This window comes from Columba livia, chromosome 3 (genome assembly GCF_036013475.1).
Source record: "Columba livia isolate bColLiv1 breed racing homer chromosome 3, bColLiv1.pat.W.v2, whole genome shotgun sequence".
NCBI lineage: Eukaryota > Metazoa > Chordata > Aves > Columbiformes > Columbidae > Columba > Columba livia.
The window spans coordinates 88,540,651-88,560,101 of NC_088604.1; the positions used below are offsets into that span (position 1 = coordinate 88,540,651).

The 19,451-nt window shown below is 38.0% G+C and overlaps 1 protein-coding gene across 4 annotated transcripts in view; it reads left to right on the plus strand.

The window, feature by feature from the left end:
- Positions 1-19,451, plus strand: part of ZFAND3 (zinc finger AN1-type containing 3) — a 139,422-nt gene that overhangs the window by 88,151 nt on the left and 31,820 nt on the right. For 3 of the 4 annotated variants that reach the window (XM_065058132.1, XM_065058130.1, XM_065058131.1), the window contains 2 exons: positions 3,061-3,240; positions 13,476-13,541. In XM_065058132.1, coding sequence (XP_064914204.1) covers positions 3,061-3,240; positions 13,476-13,541 — 246 coding nt within the window. The remainder of the gene's footprint in view (positions 1-3,060; positions 3,241-13,475; positions 13,542-19,451) is intronic. The other variant, XM_065058133.1, reaches the window with a different exon arrangement.

Genomic DNA, 19,451 nt, shown 5'->3' on the forward strand with positions numbered 1-19,451 from the left:
TTGGTGCTGACACTATCTTGTAACTAACACCAGCATATCTTGAACTTTAAAAACAAAACAAAAACAACCACCATAAACACCCCAAACCTGAAGGCAGAGGAGAAAAAGATACAATGTTGAGAGGAAAAAGAAAACTTATTTACTGACTAATGGAAAAAGTTTGTTTCCACTACACCTGTGTACCAGTTGAAGTTTCTGTAAAAGTTATAGTTACATTTCATGAAAGGGGAAAGTGGGTTTGATGGATTTTTGGTCAGTTGTGTATTTTGGCATGGGTTTTGCTGACATGGTGAAAGTCCCAGTAAAAAATATGGAAAAAAATAATTTTAAAGTGTTTTGCATGCACCTCTAGTTAAATAGAAACTTCTGGAAATTACGATTAATATCTGCCAACTCTTCTGTTTCTTCCTCGTTGAGATGATTAGGAGAGGTCAGTGTTCTGTCAACAGAATTATGTTCTGATTTTAATCAGAATAAAGCTTCACCTTCAAAATTTGCCAGGGTCTTGCCTCTGTTGTGTGTATACTTTTGTTTTGTTTTATTTGTTAGGCAGTTAAGGTTTAACTGGATTTATTTGGACACGGCTCTCCTGTAATTATTGCCAGCTTTAATTGTGCTTGGGAGGAAATCAAGGTGATCTGCAAATTAATTGTGTTAACAAGACTCCTGGTTAACAGAAGCCAAATGCTACCCACTGGTACACAGAAGAAATATAATAGAGCTTATCCGGTGTGTTTTTTGATATATAGGTATTTGTACCAGGTAAATACTGGACCACATAGTGTAAATAACTAATACAGTTGCAGTTACAGTTAGTGTGTCTTAGGGCATTTGAGATTGGCAGTCTCAGGTACTCTTGTCTACACTGAAAAATTGGTTAAAAAGGGAGAGTGAGAGATGTTCTCAGGTTCCACACATCTGAGCTGGCTAAGACTTGTTTGCAAGGTAATTGATTTGTGGTCTGAGTAAAAGTTAGTTCTGAACACAAGGTCCTGGATTCATGAAGGCAAAGAGCATTTCACTGGCATGGTGGAGCTTGCTTCTGTGTGGCAGCTCTGAACTGTTTCACTAGAAAGCTTGTTGGGAAATGCTGTCACTGAATGATCATTTTTGACAGCCTTTTATGCTCTCTTTAAAGTTGGGGAATTTATCAATAGGTTGCAAAAGTGAATAGTTTTTCAGGGAAGAAAAAACAAAACAAAACCATCCAAAAAACAAAACAGCTTGGTCAGTGTGCTCTCAAACTTGTAGCTTTGGGAAACACAGTGTAGCACTAGTACTTACCATACTGTCATTAAAGGACTGTCAGGACTTTGTATTATGTAGACCATATTGTAAAAATAGTTTACATTTCTCTGTAAATGCCTTTTGTGGATAACACTGAGCTGGTGCAGCCTGAGTAAAGTATTTGCAGCTATCTATTATAGCAAAAAAAATAAGATACTGGCTGAGAATTTTTAACTTGCAGTTACTATTTTGTAGTAACTCTTGGTGTTCTGTAACTCTAGACTTTCTTTTTTAATGCATTTTATAGATTGTTCACAGTGTATAATATTGACCATAATTATTAATTTCACTCTGCTACTTGGAAGATGGAGTTGCTCCCGTTTCTGATAGGTACACACAACACAGCTTTACTTCTGTGCACTGCCTTGGATACATTCTCACGTAAAACACAACTTTTGTAGCCACCTTATGTTTGCAGGCAACGTGAAATTTTAAGGTATCTTCTGTACTTATTATTTAAAGATTCATGGTTCTACAAACATCTCCAGTTGTGAGCTCCCCTTCCGTCAGTAGAGGCGTGAAGAACTGAGTATCTGGGGTGGTGGCTCCAGTTCTAATTGCTGCAGCTGTCTGATTGTGGCTGGTGCAGAACCCCAAGCACCTGAAGCTTTTCTGACTGTGCAAACACACTAATAATATCCAGGAGACCAACTCGGGTGAAATTTTGTTGATAACTAGTGAGGCCTGAGTAGGCGATCTTCCTGGGTCCAGTAACCCGTCCCTGACAAAGAGCATCCCACTGTTTTTTCAGAGCTGTGTTGTGGAGGTGGATGATTTCCTGTCTGCCGCCTCCTTCCTCCTCCTCCCTGCCTTTGAGCTTGTCTTCCACAGCAGAAGTTACAGCTTAATTTCTCTGGCAAATCACTTAAAGCCTAAATCAGCGTTTAGGGACTCTAGTGCTTCCTAAATCCAGTGAGTCATGTTGGCGAACACATCATCATCTGCAAATATTTACGGACTGCTCTGCTTTCTACTCTTGTCATGACATCATAATGAGCAACTGATACTGATTTATGTACATGTTTGCACAATGAATAAGTTCTCCCTTTATATGTCATTTTTTTAATACAATGTGTTCAAGAATACCAAGAGGTGGTGTACTTCATCTTCAGCTGTCTTTTCACAAGGAAGAGGTGCCTTTGTATTAGGAGAGTAACTGGATGTTAAGCAAACCAAATCCACTTGTTTGGGAGGGGTGTTCCCCTGGGGCAGCCAGCCGCAGAGCTGAAATCCAGTAGTGTAGCTGGCAGGAACTGGGAGTAGTGCTGTACTTCATCAGCTATTGGCACTGTGGGTTTGGAAAGCCCTCCAACTGTTACAGGTGGGATTTCATAAAACAGCAGAAAGAAGTGTTGCTTTTAGAGAAGTGTAACATCTCCTTATACTTGTATGTGCATGCCTTAGTTCTTCCCTCATTGAATGTTTGCATCTTTATGCTTTCGTACATACTTTGTGTGAACTGTTTTTAAAATGGTGCTACGTCTGTGTACACTGATATACACCCTGGTAAGCTTTGGATGCTCTTGAAGAGCTGTGGAGACAAGAACTTTGTGTAGTTCTAAAACTGTTGGATGTTCAACAACAAATAACTTTTAAGAAACAAAAACTTGAAGGCTACTCTAATTGAGTGTTGTATGAGATATACGAATGATCAGAATGATGATACTTCTGGCAGTGTTTTGGGGTTATTTTTGTTATGCTCAGGTTTTCTGCATAGCACTGGATGTTTAGATTGAGCAAGTGGGATGACATATGAAATCTTGGTTTTGATAGATTTCCAGAAGAAGCAGCCAGACGATGACTCTACCCCCAGCACAAGCAACAGCCAGTCAGATTTGTTCTCTGGAGAAACGAACAGTGACAACAGCAATACCTCTCTAACCACGCAGGCCGCTAACTCCAACCAGCAACTTTTGACAGAACTGAATGTAACTTCACCAAGCAAAGAGGAATGTAAGTGCACAAGTCCTAAGTGACAGCAAAGGAGGCATAAAACATTTTAGTTTTCTTCTCAGGCTTATGTTTTACTGACCCCCTTTCCAAGTCAATGGCCTGTGTTTTGGGCAAAGGGAAAGGTGAGGAGTTATTCACAAAATAGACATTGATGGCTTTAACTGAAGAACAAGTTAGAACGGGTCACAGGAGTTTCTAATGAACTTTACAGCTGTTTGAACTGCAGTATACATTTTCGTTACAATTTTGAGGCACTTTCATTTTGAGAAACTTTTTCTTGCAATGCTGGTAAATTAATACATGTATTCTAGGATAAACACCAATGTCTTCTATATTTTTACTTTAAAACCTTTTGGTTTTTAGTAATTGCAATTGCACGTAGCACTGACTGTAATGAATGTTTGTCTAGACTGCTGCTAGGGTATATGCATAAAACTTAAGCTTCATGCGGTGATCCATCTCTTCTTCCATGACCTCTCTTTCCTCTTTGTAAGGCAGAAGTTCTCCATGAAGGTAAGTTAAGATGTTAAAGATTAACAAACACAACAAGATGAAGTCGTCTTTTAAATTATGCTAAAGCTCTCCATATTCTGTACCTAATATGTGGAGTTTTAAGATTTGCATTCTACAACTTAAACTCAACTGTGGAATTTGTAGTTTCATTTTCCTCCAACTGTAGCTTTATTTCTGAAGATTCTCTAAGGAGAGAATGCTGCTTGAGCTGAGTTTGCTTGTGCTTCTTGGCTGGTAAATAGATGTACACACTGCAAGAAAAACATACTAATATTTTAGTAGGGAATCTACTAGAGCTGCTGTGGTTCTTCAACATTGAGGTAACTGCTTGGAAATACTGCTGATAAAGCACTAGGACTAGAGAAAAATCTTTGATATGCTACACTTGTTTTCAGTTGTGTTAACTGTTTGCATAGAATGGTTTTGCTGAGTTACTGAAGTGTTTATTCTGTTTACAAGTGTGTAGGCTTTGCATATATATTCATTTTACTTCTGCAGATTGGCTGTGGACAAAGCACAAAGTGTCATTTTGGGATTGTGGTAATTATTAGTCTAACTAAAATAAAATGTTTAAATGGAATTATTGTTTTCTGTCTGTATGTGAGAATATTGCCAGAAATTCAGCAGGGTTCAAATGTGAATGTTCTGATAACAGTTCTTGTAATAAAAATAAACTTGCCATGTAACTCTTGTCTCTCCTTCACATACACAGTTGCTGCTGAGCACCCGTCATCTCTTCCTTCTGTCCAGCGCTGCTTCAGGGGAAACCTGTAGTCTGCTGTAAAAACAAGGCTTTAAAACAACCTTCCTAGAGAATTCAGCAAAACATTGTGCTTCAACAACACATTTGGGCCTTCACGGGGCAGGGGGTTTCCGCACCTCTGCTCGCTTGTTAGCCAGGATCTACTGCTTGGTGTCACAGCGTGCTTTGCCACTGCCTCATGTGTCAGGTTTTCTGAAAATTTGTTCAGTCAGGACTTAAATTGTGTTACAACAAAACATTTCTGTCGTGGCTGAGAAGATCTTGGGAGTAAGTGGGAAGGTGATTACAGGGATGGAGAAGAGGGAAGGAAATTAAATAGTGTCCTTCATCCTGAATTGCTGTAAGCTTTTGGACATACACTGAAGGTGACGGATATTAGGCAGCACAGCCTGCAGAGCATTTGAAAATATTACCTATTAAAAAAATTCTTTATGACTTCCTGCTGGGGTGATTTTAAGTGAAATACAGTGGAGAGATTTATTTACAGTTTGAGCTTACTCTGTCTTCTCTCACATCTCCACTACCTCCTTAATGAAGCTTAATATCATTTATCAGAAATAATTATACACAGATGGAACTTTTCTGATGGATAATAGCCTCAGCATGGAAGATTCTTTCCCGTAATGAAGAATGGTGAAACTTTTAAATGTCTTTTTGATTTTAATTTGAAGGTGTATTTTTCTGTGCAATATTTATTTATTTTGCAGCAAGTTCTACAAAACATGCACTGCTCTCATTAACAGATTTGTTCTTCAAAGAGTAATATTTTACAGTGGCATGTGATGATGTACAGCTATGTAGTGGCCTGAACAGAATTGTGGTTATTCACCAGAAATCAGTGTGTGAGATCATTATGGTAATCCCTATCAAAGCATGGAAAGATTGGAGTACTCAGGAAGGATTCTCGTGGTGCATTCTGCTCTGCTCTCTCCCCTTTCAAGCTTTTGAGAAGAGTCTCACATCAAGGCATTTGCCATAGTACTTGGGTCCATGGGCTAAACAGATTGTACAGAACTGCAGCGAGTCATTTCGGTAATTAACAAATTCCATTCGTGTTACAACAACTGAAGAGAACCATAGAAATCTCATGTGGTAAGATTCATATTCTGTATCAGAGAAAGTGAGGGGTTTTTTTGTACTTTTTAAAGTAACCATTTACTTTTTAAATCACAGAATGAATGATATAGGATAAAAGTTCCTTGGACTAGATTTTGCAGGAGTTCAGTTTGACAATATGCAAGTATTTCTGCCTTTTTTGTTACTATTTTGATTTTCTGTGAGACTTGTATTCTTGAGTGTCTTATATACACAACCAGTTGTAGTGACTTTCCATCTCCTGCCACCCACAGTTCTGAACAGTGATTCAGGTTCAGATACCCCAGTATCTCCTTTGCAAATTAATATCTCTTCTCCCTCATATTTGAAAGTTAATTCTCAGTCTCACAGTTGCAGTCAACAAAAATGTGTTAAAGATTTAGGCTTCATGCAAGCTTCAGGACATTTTTTTTCCCCTTATTCATGTGTGTTTTGTTTGGCTGTTGCAATTTTTTGTGTGTGTTGGGGGGAACGTTCTAAGATCTTTTTTTTTCCCTCCCCCATATGCTGCTTGAGTTGCCTTTTTTCTGTCCAGAACCTTCAGGTCTTATCAGTTGCAGTAAGTTTTCTGAAACAAACCTTTGCAGACAAGGAGTATATTGGTATAGCTTTACTAAATCTAGATTTGCGCAGATTTTTAATAATCTGTTAACAGGTGGTTGAATCAGTCTAAGTTTTGTTCTGCTGCTTCATGTGCACTTAAGTTTCTCTGTTCGAGTTTTTGTATAGTTTTCATCTATTATCATTTTTCCCTTCATCTCCTCCCTTCATTTAGGAGGTCCTAATGGTAGTTATTTCAGTGTCAGTCACCACATGGGCTGGTTGCTCTATCAAAGGTTTCCGTTTCTTATTGAGTGGACAGGGATTTTGTTTATTTTTGACAGGAAAAAAGGGGTTTGACAGTGGCCCTCGCTTCTCTCCCTACCTCCAGCCACCAGCATTCTTTAAGAAAATCAGCTTATTAGGGAAGGTTTTATGTATTTTGGTAAAGAAAAGGTCACACTGCACATGGAATAATTTTGCTGAGTTTGAGGCCTTCATTGCTTTCTTCGGGGCTGTCACGTTATTTTCCCGTCACTGTTTGAGTAGACCTAACGCTGACACTGTGCAGGTTGAAAACTAACTGTGCTGTTATGTGACAGAAGAAATGTCAACATGAACAACTCTGACTCTGGCAGCTGGATTGGATTTGATATTTCAGTAGTTCTTAGCTTTAGCTGCCCTGATTTTATTTAATTATCTGCTTAACTCTTCCTGACCAGCTTGAATTAGCAAGAACCACAATTGAAAAAGGACAGAAGGAATATCTGATGTTTCTAGAAGAGTTAAATGCTTTGTATTTCTACACTGAAGACTTTATAAGAAGATACACAAAGATCTGAGATATTGCTGTAAATGTCAAACAATACATTGGAGATTTCAGCCACTTTTCCTCTGTATGTGCTGAATTGTAAATGCCTAGATATGAATTTGCAGGACTGAATACCTGTAAATTTTGACTAGTTGTTGTATACCCTCCAGAATTTGAACTGTTGCATGTCAAGCGAAGTGTTTAAAACATAATTAGTTTATCAGAAACACTTAAATTGGCAACAGAAGTTTGAAGAATGCTTTTGAAACATTATTTTATTAAGCATTTACATGAGCTACAACTACTGAGATACCCAGATTATGAAGTTAATTTAGTGAAGTTACTTCATTTACATAAAGGGTACTGCATCTCTGCATCTGAGACGGAGATGCACCAGGCTTCTGTAAGAGATCTCTGGCAGAAAGGCGAGAGATTGTTTTTTCTGCTGCACCTGTTGGATCTTTATACTCTGAATTTCATGACTTGTTGAAGCATGACTGTGCAAAAAAAAACATACGCTTTCATACTAGACAAAAGAATGATTTTTTTTTTCTGGTTTTGGAATTAAAAAAAAGAAATCTTATGTCAGTATTTTCAACATAAGTTATGAAAAAAATTATAAACAAGTTCATCCTTTCTCTTTTTTTTTTTTTTTAATTGAATGGTCTTTTCTCTGACACTATGCAAAAGATTTCTACCAGTTTATAATGGCTTCACAGTTTTTGCATTTTGCCTGGGTTTGTCAGCAGAGTCAGAGATGACAGCTTCCTTATGTGTGCTCTGAAAATACTTCCTATTATTATTGTGATATCCTTCATTGTGTTTTGAGCGTCCTAAATAAGGAGGTGATTTCTAAAATGACAATTGTTCCTGTATGCTGTCCATTATATACATTTCTAAAGGTTCTGACTTCGAGAATTCAGTCCCTCATTGCAGTAGGGGTCAGGATGTAGCTGCTTTTTTTTTTTTCCTAATTCTGGCTATGGGTAACTTTGTTTTCTGGCTGGTCTTTGGCTGAAGGTTATGTGTATACCCACTTCTGTAAAGTACTAGATGTATAAAAAGACCCAGCTAACCGCCTGATTTCTCTTACTTGTCACAGATAGTTGTAGAAAATAATTTGCTTTGTTGCTAACCTAATTTATTCTGATACTGATTTGTAGGTTTTTCTCTGATCCAAAAGAATGCAGTAACTGTTGAAACGATGCTGAGCTACTAAACTAGCCTACCTAACTCACAGGATTTAATATTGCTATTAAAGTTGTACCTAAACATAACTGAGAAAGCTGCAGATAGGTGATGATGAGGATTAATACTAATTTTCCTCATCGGCTCACAAGATTGCCACATATTCTTTTGTCTTGTACTCAGTTTTGTTTGTCTTGTATCAGAGCAGGGGGGGACATAGTTCTCATATAGAATATGCACCTGGGTGTTTTTTAATATTACAGTCATCTTTGGATTTCTGTGCCACAGAGTAAGAACCTGCCATTTTCTCAGTCTTTTTCTTTTATTAAGTTAGGTAATAGTAAAATGTGTTTTACCTCTTAAGCGTCCTGTTTTTAGCCTTCTTTTCATTAGATGGTGTGTACAAATAGCCTTTTGGTACTGTTTTTCATGTTAAAATTAACAGTAATTCAGTTTTTCATTTAGAATATTTATCACAAAATAATATATTTTTTTTATTTTAGTACTGCTGTAAACCCTTTTTTTCCTGGTAACTTGCAAGAATGCTTTCAATTATAAAACCATATTTAGTTGTGGGCTATATGAGTTGTCTTTTGAGAAATACCACTAGTATTAGGTGCCAATACAGAACATACAGGCAATTAGAAATCTGAACAAATCAGTGTCTGGTGGAAGTGTCGCCTTCATCATCATTTCATGGCGTGAGGATCTTTCCGTAAGTTTCAGTCTAGTCCCAGTTTCATTTAAAGAACATTTCTTGTTCTTCTGACATCTTAAGCCAAGAACTGGCCCGTAGATTTATGAAATGAACACTTCTTTCCACATCTCTGGCATGATAATTTTCAAACATAATGAAGACTAGTACTAGAATAGTACTACTGTTAATTGTTCCCTCTGATTCATAGTCATTTCACACTGCAGAGTATACAGTATATCCTTAGGGTCCCATTTATTAAAGTGAAAGGACCCTGTGGAACATGAAACAGAAACATAGTCGCATAAGAAAAATGTGGGTTAGAGTGGCACAGCTATCAAGGTTACATTAAAATCATTTATAAAATTATAATTTAATTGCCAGTTTCGAAAGCACAGTTTTAAACTTCAGCTTGCACCTATAAATTAGGAAAGTTTCATGTCTTTTTTACAAATGAGGAAACTGAGGAAAAGCAGGTGAGTGAAACAATAACAGGGGAAAAAAGCGGGAATCTGAATCTTGTCTCTATTTACTTTGTTATAGTTGTTAAGTTTACCAGCTGTCCACAGCAGCACAGCAGCCCACGTTTCACTTCTCTCTCCAAAAGCTGCACGTAGATAAAAATCCACAGAAGTAAATAATAGCAGATTTGTAAAACTAGATTTTAAAAGTATTTCTTTGTATGTGAGACAATCCTCTTACTTGTTTTGTAATAACAAAGCTTAAATTATCATGCAGTTTACCCATTCTGCAGCAAACATGCAGTTCTTAAGTGCTGTAAAATTCATTTGCTTTTGTTCCTGAAGGAGAGTTATTCTGCCTGTGCAGACTGCATCTAGAGACTTATGTTCCTGTTTGTTTATGTATTGATGTTTATAATCAATGGCTGTTTTCAAGCCCAATTGTGTAGATTAATTAGATTATGTCTCTACCAATTCAGGAAACACACAACTAGATTACTGGTTTCGACAGGTTTCCAAAGGTGGGTTCTTTCTTATATTGCAAATAGCCATGAAATTCTCCCTGTCCAGGCTACAACGCTGCTCTCCGAGGAAATTCGCCTTGCTCTTATTACCCTCTGCCGGCCCGGTGCGTGCAGGGAGTTGGGGATGTTTTTCTGGGAAGGAGCCATCCCTGTACCGAAAGCTCAAAGCAACCCTTGGATGTGCTTGTATCACTCTGATCAAGTGTTATTGAGTTTCAGCCTCCTTCGCTTATTTTTCACGTTTGTTCATTATCTGGTTTGCAGTTTTTGTGTTCTCTGTAATTGGTTCAGTTTGTTATTGTAATCTTAGGCTTTGTACTCTTGTACAAGCCTGGTTTCACTCCATTCTGCATCTCTTCCTCTGCTCGGTAAGTGCTTCTGAGTGCTGCTCAAACACACGTGCCACAGCTGCTCTGGGTTCCAACTCAGCGCTTCCTCGAACAGCAAAGCAAGGGCGGTTGCCCTGGTATTTCACTTATTCCTGCACAGGAGGTTCAGCCTGAGTGGAGTCACTGCACTTGGCGAAGACTCCAGGAAGGAGAAACAAGAAGTGACCCTGACTCGGGGTGTCCTGCAGGACAGGTGGTCCTTGGCAATTGTTACCATCTTTCAGGAAGGAAGGTGGACAATGCAGAAAAGCATTCAAAATATATAGAAATTATAATCGTCTGTAACAGTAAATAATAACAATATTAATAGATATATAGAAAAATAAGTAATACGTAGTATTTTGCTACTTTAGGGAGTTAGCAGAGAAACTGGTTTTGAACCTGTTTTTCCAAATCGATATATTTATAAACAATAAGTTACAGAAGGGTAGGGATACCAGAAGCCACGAACATAGCAGCTACATTAGCAAGACCTTTTGTTTTAATATGTAATAATGTTTGAGTTACAGGATCTTGTTTTGTCCTTTATCAGTTCTATGTTTGAATTTACAGTCTCAGTGATTCTTGCAATTCTAATTCCTTTAGTAGGTTTTAGTATTTTTTCATTTTTAATTGACTTCTCTTGGGATTACATTGTTGGGTAGTGACTGCTTTTGTTTGGAAGGGGAGATGCAAATGCCAGAAAGCATACACTGGAAAAAAATAAGAGCAGAAGCTATTGTTTAATCTGTTAATTGGATATAAAGTAGAAAGATATCTTTATTTTTCCATTTTAATCTCGTGTGCTGAGAAAAAAATTGCAGTCTGCAGCCCTGTGGGTCATGTTAAAAGCTAGACGTGTGGCCTTTCACTGTTCACTTAAGAATTTTATATACCACGGTTAAATTCCCTTGAAACACTTATTTTTTGGGGAATGAAGGTGCAGATCTTTCCTGAGTCATGTGTATAGCCAAGAAGGACCAGTGGTTTACTGTACATGGCTTCTCTTTTCTTTCATGCAGAATTTTTATCAAAGCTGTGGGAAATACGCTGCCTGGTTTCAAATAATACAGAGATGCCTGTATTAGCCATAATGTATACAAAAAGGATTCAGCATAATGACTTCCATGTAGAATTGCACAGTCAAGCCTATATTACATAGAATTGAATTATGCATGACATTTTTAATGGTAGAACAAAAACAGTAGCAGAAGGAAGTGCTGCAGAGGACGTGCCGCCTTTGCTGCTATTAGGCACTGGTACACGTGCGTGCAAATCCCAAGATACTCTTTGTTGAAACTCTGGTGCTGGGCTATACAAATCAAACCTATATGAAAGTAATACCTAATGAGGGAAGATTAAATAAAAGAAAAACTCTGACACAGGGAAGTGCAGAATACATACCAACTTATTGTACTTTAGAGAGTGAGAAATAAAGATCCTTTATATTTAGTTGGATGCTGAAAATATCAACTAGTTTAAATATTTACTACACAGTAATTGCAAGGATTAGTCTTATTTGATAGTCCACAGTGATGATGCCTATCAATGTCTGTTCAGTGAAATGGAGAAAATGTAACTAAAACTAAAGAAAAGCTGCTGCATCTTAAGAGGGAGCTGTGGTCTATAGCCAGTTCATTGAAATTCCATACCCTGTTGTATATATCTTGATACATTCTGTATCCTGTTATATATATTGTTTACAGAAATTCGGTATTGAAAACAAATACTATATATTTGGTCTTTGAAAGTTGAGACTGACTTGACAGACCTGCTGTGTAGTTTTTTTGAATATAGGGAGGGTTTCAATAGGAAGCTTGGTAAAGGTTCTGATGCAGGATGGGTTTTCTTCCCAAATGCACTAAACCCTAGATTGGGCATTTTTTGAGCCTTTCACAACAGTATTACTAACACACAACCATTTCTAGGTTGTGTTTGGTCCATTTCCGTGTCCTGTTTCTTTTGCTTAACATCAGGCCAGGCCCTAATGAGTGGCCTCAGTGTTTGTCTGCAGGCTGAACACAGACTTGTTGGCCTTTTGTAGCCCCCCCGCCCCCCCCGCTTTCAAGATTACCTGCTGCACGGTTAAAAAATGGTGTATTTTGGTGTATTTTTCTATTTTGTAGTGTTAAAATGCTATGAGGGTAGACAAAGTTACCTAAGACCTGATAACTGAAAGTAGAAATGAAAGAAAAACATGAAGGGGAAGCATCTTGGAGAGAAGCAAAAAGAAACAGTTTACTACAAGGCCAGATTTGAAAGCATTTGAAAAGAGAAAAACATTCCCAAAGCCCAAGTGCTGCTTTCCAGATATGCAAAGACTGAAAAAATATTAAGGGAAAAAAAGATTTCAGGACGTGAAAACTTTTGTTGAAGGTTAACATGTCATGCTAAGCTCTGTTGTATTGTGAGCCTATCAATACTCTATCACCAGCAGTCCCATGCAAATGTGATTATTGGTATTTTGATAGCCAAACTTTACTAGATCTAATTTAATTTCAGGCTCTCTAGCAACATCCAATTTATAATATCCAACTATCAAAGCTATGTTGTGTTATTACCAGTGGTAATGCTACTGTTGATTTGCCTGGGCTTCACTATACAGGGCAAGGGGGTGTGGTTTATTTATTTACTTATACTGCGAGTTACTGAGGATACTCAATTGGTTGCTATTTTACCAAGATCTCTGGAGAATTCCTCAATGATGATGCGTGTTAAGAAAAAAAGCCAGAAAACAATTTACTACCAAGTAGATAATTGATAAGCGGCCAACAGTCCAGAGTTCAACCAAAGAAACTTAAACATGGAAACAGTTTGTTAGCATATGCTTGTGCCACGCTCTGAAGACATGAGAACAAGATAAGAGGCAAAGTTGTTATCTCACTGGAGTCAGTGACAAAGTTGCCATCACTTTGTCCTTTGCATTGCTTGTGGGTTAGCTAGATACAGTCTAGCTTTGTTCCAGCATAAAAAAGTACCTTTGTCAATGCTGGAAAAATTGCAATTACAGTGTGTATTTTCCTAAAACTGCCTCTTGAAATGTTTCTAAAGTATAACATAACTTGTCTTTTTGTCCCAACTTGTCATCTATTTTTTCAGTGCGAGACATGTTCGTATTTGACTGGGAAGGAAATACTGAGAATTGTAGACTACTTCCAAACGTGCTTTCCAAAGACAAGTGCTCCTCAGCATTTTATATTCCTAAGTATAGTCTTGATGTGGTTGTAAACGGTCAATATAGGTGGCATTTTGAGACATATGATCTTCTCTGTTTCCAGGTGGGCCATGCACAGATACAGCTCATGCCTCATTAACCACACCAACCAAAAGATCTTGCGACTCAGGTACGTGTTTTGTGGGGGTCGAGGAATTAGATTTTGCGTGATATGTAGCTGTATGGTTGTAGTTTCATACTCAGGGGTAGTAACTATATCTGGTGAATGCCAAATGAAAATAAATACTCTTGCTTTGCTGTCAGAATCATGTGTATATATATATAGAGAGAGAGAGATATAAGGATTTGTATGACAGATAGTTCATCTCAGAGTCCCGTTAAACATAATTCTGTACATAGGCTGTGTTTTCAGTTAATCTTTGTGAACGTAAGTCATACAGGAGTAATCGTTTTGATTTAAGTCTAATGATTGTGATTGTGTTCTGGAAATCCTCCCCTTTAAATGTGAAGTATTGAGTAGAAAACTGCTTGGAGTATATTGACTTGACTTTCCCTGATCGAAGATGCAGTATAGACAGCTGATGTTTGCATTGGGACTAAATTTTACCTGCTTTAGGTCCTTTTGATGACTTTATTTCAGCATGGAGGATATAGATGGATAATCTCTCACAGCGCTAGTGTTAGTAGTGATGCGTTGGGTCATTGCCAGATGGAAGTCTCTTCCTCTGATTGATCTGTCACGAGGAGCCGTGGGAGCTCATTCAGGCAGGCAGCCCGGTTGCTCACATTGGCTCACACCTTTTGCAGGCTTTGGTTTTGCGCTGATGAAGGACAGTTCATGTGATCCTTTCCACTGCGGGAACCCATAGGCCCCAGTGGAGTGTCAGTGGCTGGTGTCTAGGTGCTTGTTATGTGCTAGCAGCCTGTGTTGCCAAAATAATATTTGCCTGTATTTGCACTTAGGTACCAACCAGTTGAGCTGTATTGAGTGTGCAGAAAGGAAGAGTGTTGCTGTTTGATTAAGGGCTCTTATTCTTTCAGAAGTTCAAAGTAAATTTCCTCCGAAATCATTCTTTTTAAAAGTGTTTCGTGTTATGGTATGTTTAGCTGAACTGTCCTTGTACCATATACGTGTGCTTTTAGCTTGCAGCGAGTGTGTGATGCTGCAAGTTGGCTTGGTCTGCAGTGAAGGAAGCTTAAAGAGAATCCTCATTACCTTGCACTTGGTGCAGACCTCTCAGTGTGTGATAATCTGTGACAGTGCTGTGGGGATTGCTTGCCGAAGAACTCTCTGAGTTTGGCACTGGAAGGTATTGAATCCAGCTTCTCCAGAATAGGAAGACTGGGGATTTTCTTATCTGTATTGCCATGGAGGTGGACCTGAACAAGACCAAATGTTTGCCACTGTATCTCTTGCAAACTAATCTGCTTTGCTTATGGTATTACTAAACTGTATTTTCTTTATGTGTTAGCTATTGTAATGTTTTAACTCTGGTTTTCATTGCAGGGTCATTTGAAGCTTTCTATGATACTATAGATACTGAAAACTGAGAGTACTGTGTGAATATTTTAAAAAAATGTGCTTGTGATTAACAAAAAGGCAAGTCAGTCTATGTGGAGTGTCAAACCGCAACAGTAACAGCTCCTTAGAATAAAGCAGATGAAGCTACTATACATGTTGAAAACCATCCATGAAATGCTTGGCTAACTTTGCTCAGTAGTTCTCTTATTTGCAGTTTATGCTAATGTTTGGTCCCTACATGCTTGTATGTTAATCATTTGGTGTGTTTAGCAAGAAAACAAGGAGATCATCTTAATTCGATGTCACGTTTCGTCCTCAGTCAACTAAACCTAATGATTTTATATTACCTCATTTTCCCCAAATGCTTTTTACATTATTTGCTCAGTGATCTGCATATTTTGTTTGTAGTCCCTTACACTAATAAACCTGTTACCAGGAGTTACAGTTTTCCTCTACAGAGCTTGAATTTTCAGCAAACTTTGATTTTCTACATTAGGTTACCATGTTTTCAAGGTCTGTATTTGGGAATCCAAATATATATGGGAATTGACAGGAAAACATGGGCCACAGAATAGTACCTAGAAATGGTGTGACATCTTCAGGCATCAGCAGCAGACTGTGTAAGTGACTATTTCACTCTGCATTCACTTCAGCTTAGTCTCCCTTCCTAGGAAGTTATTTAAGTCATACAGGCAATGTTTGTCAATACTACACATTGTGTTTAAGCTTCTTTTCTGCAAGTATTCTACGTTTCTTCTGCTCTGAAGAGCTTTGAAGGAAGAATGTTTTGGTGGAATTCATCTGTGTAATTTTTTTTCCTCCTTCAAGCATAGTTTTTCCCTAAAGTCTGCCATATATCAGCATTTGAGACAGAAAATTAGAAATTTGACCTACTTATGTTGTATGCAGGTTCCCATCAGGAGGATATTAAGGAAGACATAAACCTTTCATATTTTATTAGCATTAATGTAACCACTGAAGAAAGATCAAAACAATAAATCTGCCAAGACACAGGAAAAGTTCTCTTACAGAGAGAGGAGTTTTCACCTCATGTACTTGTCAACCTGGATGCTGGAGGAGCTGTTCAGATAAAAAATTGTGTTATGACACCAAATCGTGGGGTTTTTTTCTTCCTCCTCTTCGCCAGCGTCACCGCTGTGGTATAAACTATTTCTATTCCAAAGCGTGCCCCTAGGACAAGGATTCTAATGGAAAGAATGAATAAAGCCTTGCAATCATTCGTTTGGATGATGCCCCAAAGGTTTTTGAGAGCCAGTGGTCTAAAGATTTTGTAGGAGAAAAGATGGGAGCATGTGGCCTGCTGTGTAGCTTCTTATGTACTCTGATTGGTTTCTTAATGGTTAGGTAATGTTATGATTGATGGCAGATACTTTGAGGCTTACTTGAGTCAGTAGGGCATCCAGATCCCATTTATAGTGGGTGCTGGTGTTGTGAAAGTGCAGTCCTAAGTGGCATATTACTCTTCTTTTTCTGCTGCACAACCAAAGATGATTTAAGATGCAATTCTAAACAGCCGGATTTTAAAACATTTTCCTGCAGCTTAAAGAAACCTGGAAAAAATCAGTGGAACTGTGTGAGCACACTCAGTTAAGTTTTAATTGTGCAGTAGGGAGAGTACTAGAAACAGGCAGATAAAATGTGGTAATGATACAATCAATTCATACATTATATGCATAAAGTTGGTGAGTTTTTAAGTACTGTATTTCTCAGTAGCAGTTTTTTATGAGAAACATGCATCTTGAATATTCTGTATAGTTATATTTGTGCAGATAGCTTGCATTTTATGAGGATATCTGTCCTACATGGGTGTGGTGGTATTTTTATTGTTCAAGATCACACTGTCTGTCTCATTGATCAGTACTTTTTCTGGTTTGACATTTGGATCTAGAAGATGCGAATAATTATTCCACAGCTTGAGCAAAGCAGCTGAGCAGTGAACGGTCCCTTTGAAGTTTTGAGTTTATTGATGTTCTTATGCTAAGGCGCGTGCTTGACCATAGCAGTGCCAGAAATCCAAATGCTTCAAGACTGAACCCGTACAATCAAGAAGACAGAATATTAGGAGTTATAGAAGGGGCAGGTTGTGGAATAGAAGTACATAGACTTCCAGTCAGAGCCAAAACCAAGAAACCATTACTTTTGTATGATCATTTTTTATCAGTCTTTATATTGAGTGAGGACAAAAAGACTTGGTACACCACTAATTAGATTTTGTTGGTTTGTTTTTTTCTAATTTCTCCGAAGTGTTAAGCTCCTGAGCAAAAAATATACAAAACGTTATTGAAGGGGGTTTGTAACATTAAAAGAACTTTGAGGTATGTTTTTCATTGGTTTCCAAGGGACTTTTAAGTTGTTCTTTAGTGTTTGACTTCTGGAGGGCATTGTGTTAGAAATCCAACCTTCTTGGAGCTCTCTCACCGACAGGAAAGTGATGATAGAACAGCCTTCGAGCAGCATAATAAATCACCCAGCCCTGGCAGTAATAGTGCCCATTAGGGACACTCTCTTTTATTTTTTCCCTCTGCTCAGTTTCCAGCTGTACTTATAGAACCGCGCATCAAGCCAGGCTGTAAATAAAAGTTATAACCTAATAGGTGGGTGCTGAAGTGGAACGGACAGGAGCTGAGGCATGGAGGCCTTATTGCTGCTCATCAGCAATTATAAACAGGATAAAGTGTCTGGGACTTGCACTGATGCAGCAAGAGCTAATAGAGGCTGGGAGATGACACTGTACCATGATCAGATGATGTATGTTGATGGGTTTTTACTATCTCATCTTATTGCCTATTTCTGTGATGTGTTGTATTATCTGTTCTGTGCTTCCATATCTATCTGGATGGACAGATTGGTTTCCTCTCCTGCTCAGAGGAGCTTGAGCACATATACTCAAGCTTGCTTTTTTGTGCATATACTTTATGTTAGTTGCCAGTACTGGTTCTCTAAGAGCCTTCTCAAAGTGTTATGATTATTGTAGATTAAAATCCTCCTAATGGTAAGGATCTTAATAGTCATATCTGCAAACAAATTTAAGGACTTGCTGCATTTGTAGGATTTATTTTCACTATCACCTTGTTCAACTTTACAAAATCACCCTCATTCATTACAAGTAGTGGATATGGTCACCTGAACTATCTTTTACACAAAATGAATCCCATGCATTTTAGACTAAATAGTTCATAACCATTGTGGTTGGAGAATCCAAAGAGAGGGGTTTGGGCTCAATGTATCAAAAAGTTTGTTAAAAGTCATCTGTAGCTGTGCTGATCTTTGCCTCTGAGTTATAAAAACTTCAGCTCTTCCTGGGAAGGTTTTTAAGAGCTTGTTAACACATCATAATTGGTAATGTTCACAAAAAAGTCTCTCTTGATCTTTTATCTCTCGCAGTCTAGCACATTTCTGTACTAGACATCTAAATCATCTCTTTACTAAACCATAATGAAAAAAAATGCCTTGAAATTTAGCCTGTACTTGCTTTAATCTAAAGAGAGGTTTTGCAAGTATCTTCATAGTCCGTGCATTAATCCCTCATGCTGTTTACTTCTGAAGAGGATTTTCTTCTGAGTAGTGGAAAAATACAACATTCAGAAATGAAAAGGTGAGCAGCAGCATGACAGCAGGTGAAAACAGTGACTCCTGTCCTTGTCTATTCAGTACAGCCAGGATAAAATAAATAGATTATTTTTCTATCGTTTTACTGTATTGAGGCAGGAATACTTACATCTCCCTGTGTTAAAGTACACTGAGGTGAGATGATTGGAAGCTCATCCTTTTCACAGTCAGTATTTCTTTGAAATTAAATTAACTCTCACACTTACGGGTTTCCAGGTGTTCCATTCCTCTGCATTGCTCATAAGGTGAGGAAGCCACAGTCTTGAAGTGGCCAAAAGGACAAAAAATGTAATGTGACTGCGGAAGCCCTATCTCACATGCTCTGTAGATGAATGAGAAATGTTACAGACAATGTTTTGAAGATGTTTATAAAACACACTAGTAATTCCTACTTAGGAAGAACTCCTTTTTCTAATCAATCCATTGAAGTAATTCATGAAAGGATTGCTGGCCTTAACAGTAATTTTGTTTTATTTCTTATGGAATAGTCTAAACAGATTAATATGATAATTTACATGCTTATTAATGTTTCCCCTTTAGCATTGTAGTATCGTACGTTGTAGCATAGTAGCATTGTACTCCTCAAAATTGTACTGACTCAGATTCGTTTTCAGGAGCATATAAGGCAGCCGTATATGATCTCTGTGTTACTAATGTGTCCTTTCTAAAGACAAGAGGAAGACCTCAGACCCAGAGGATTGCTGCTTTCCCCTTGGGTGGTTATCAGTGCTTTCTTTGGAGTTTGCTTCCTTGTGCAGAAAGTGGGATTCAGTGTATGCTGGTGTGACTGACAGAAGGGTGCTCCAATTTAAGTAGATTTTGGTTATGCAGGGGTGCATAGGTTATGAGAAACAAGCTTCTTCTTCCTTGTGAGTAGAAAAAAAAGCCCCAGTACAATAGAATTTTTTAAAAATAAAAAGCGAAGTA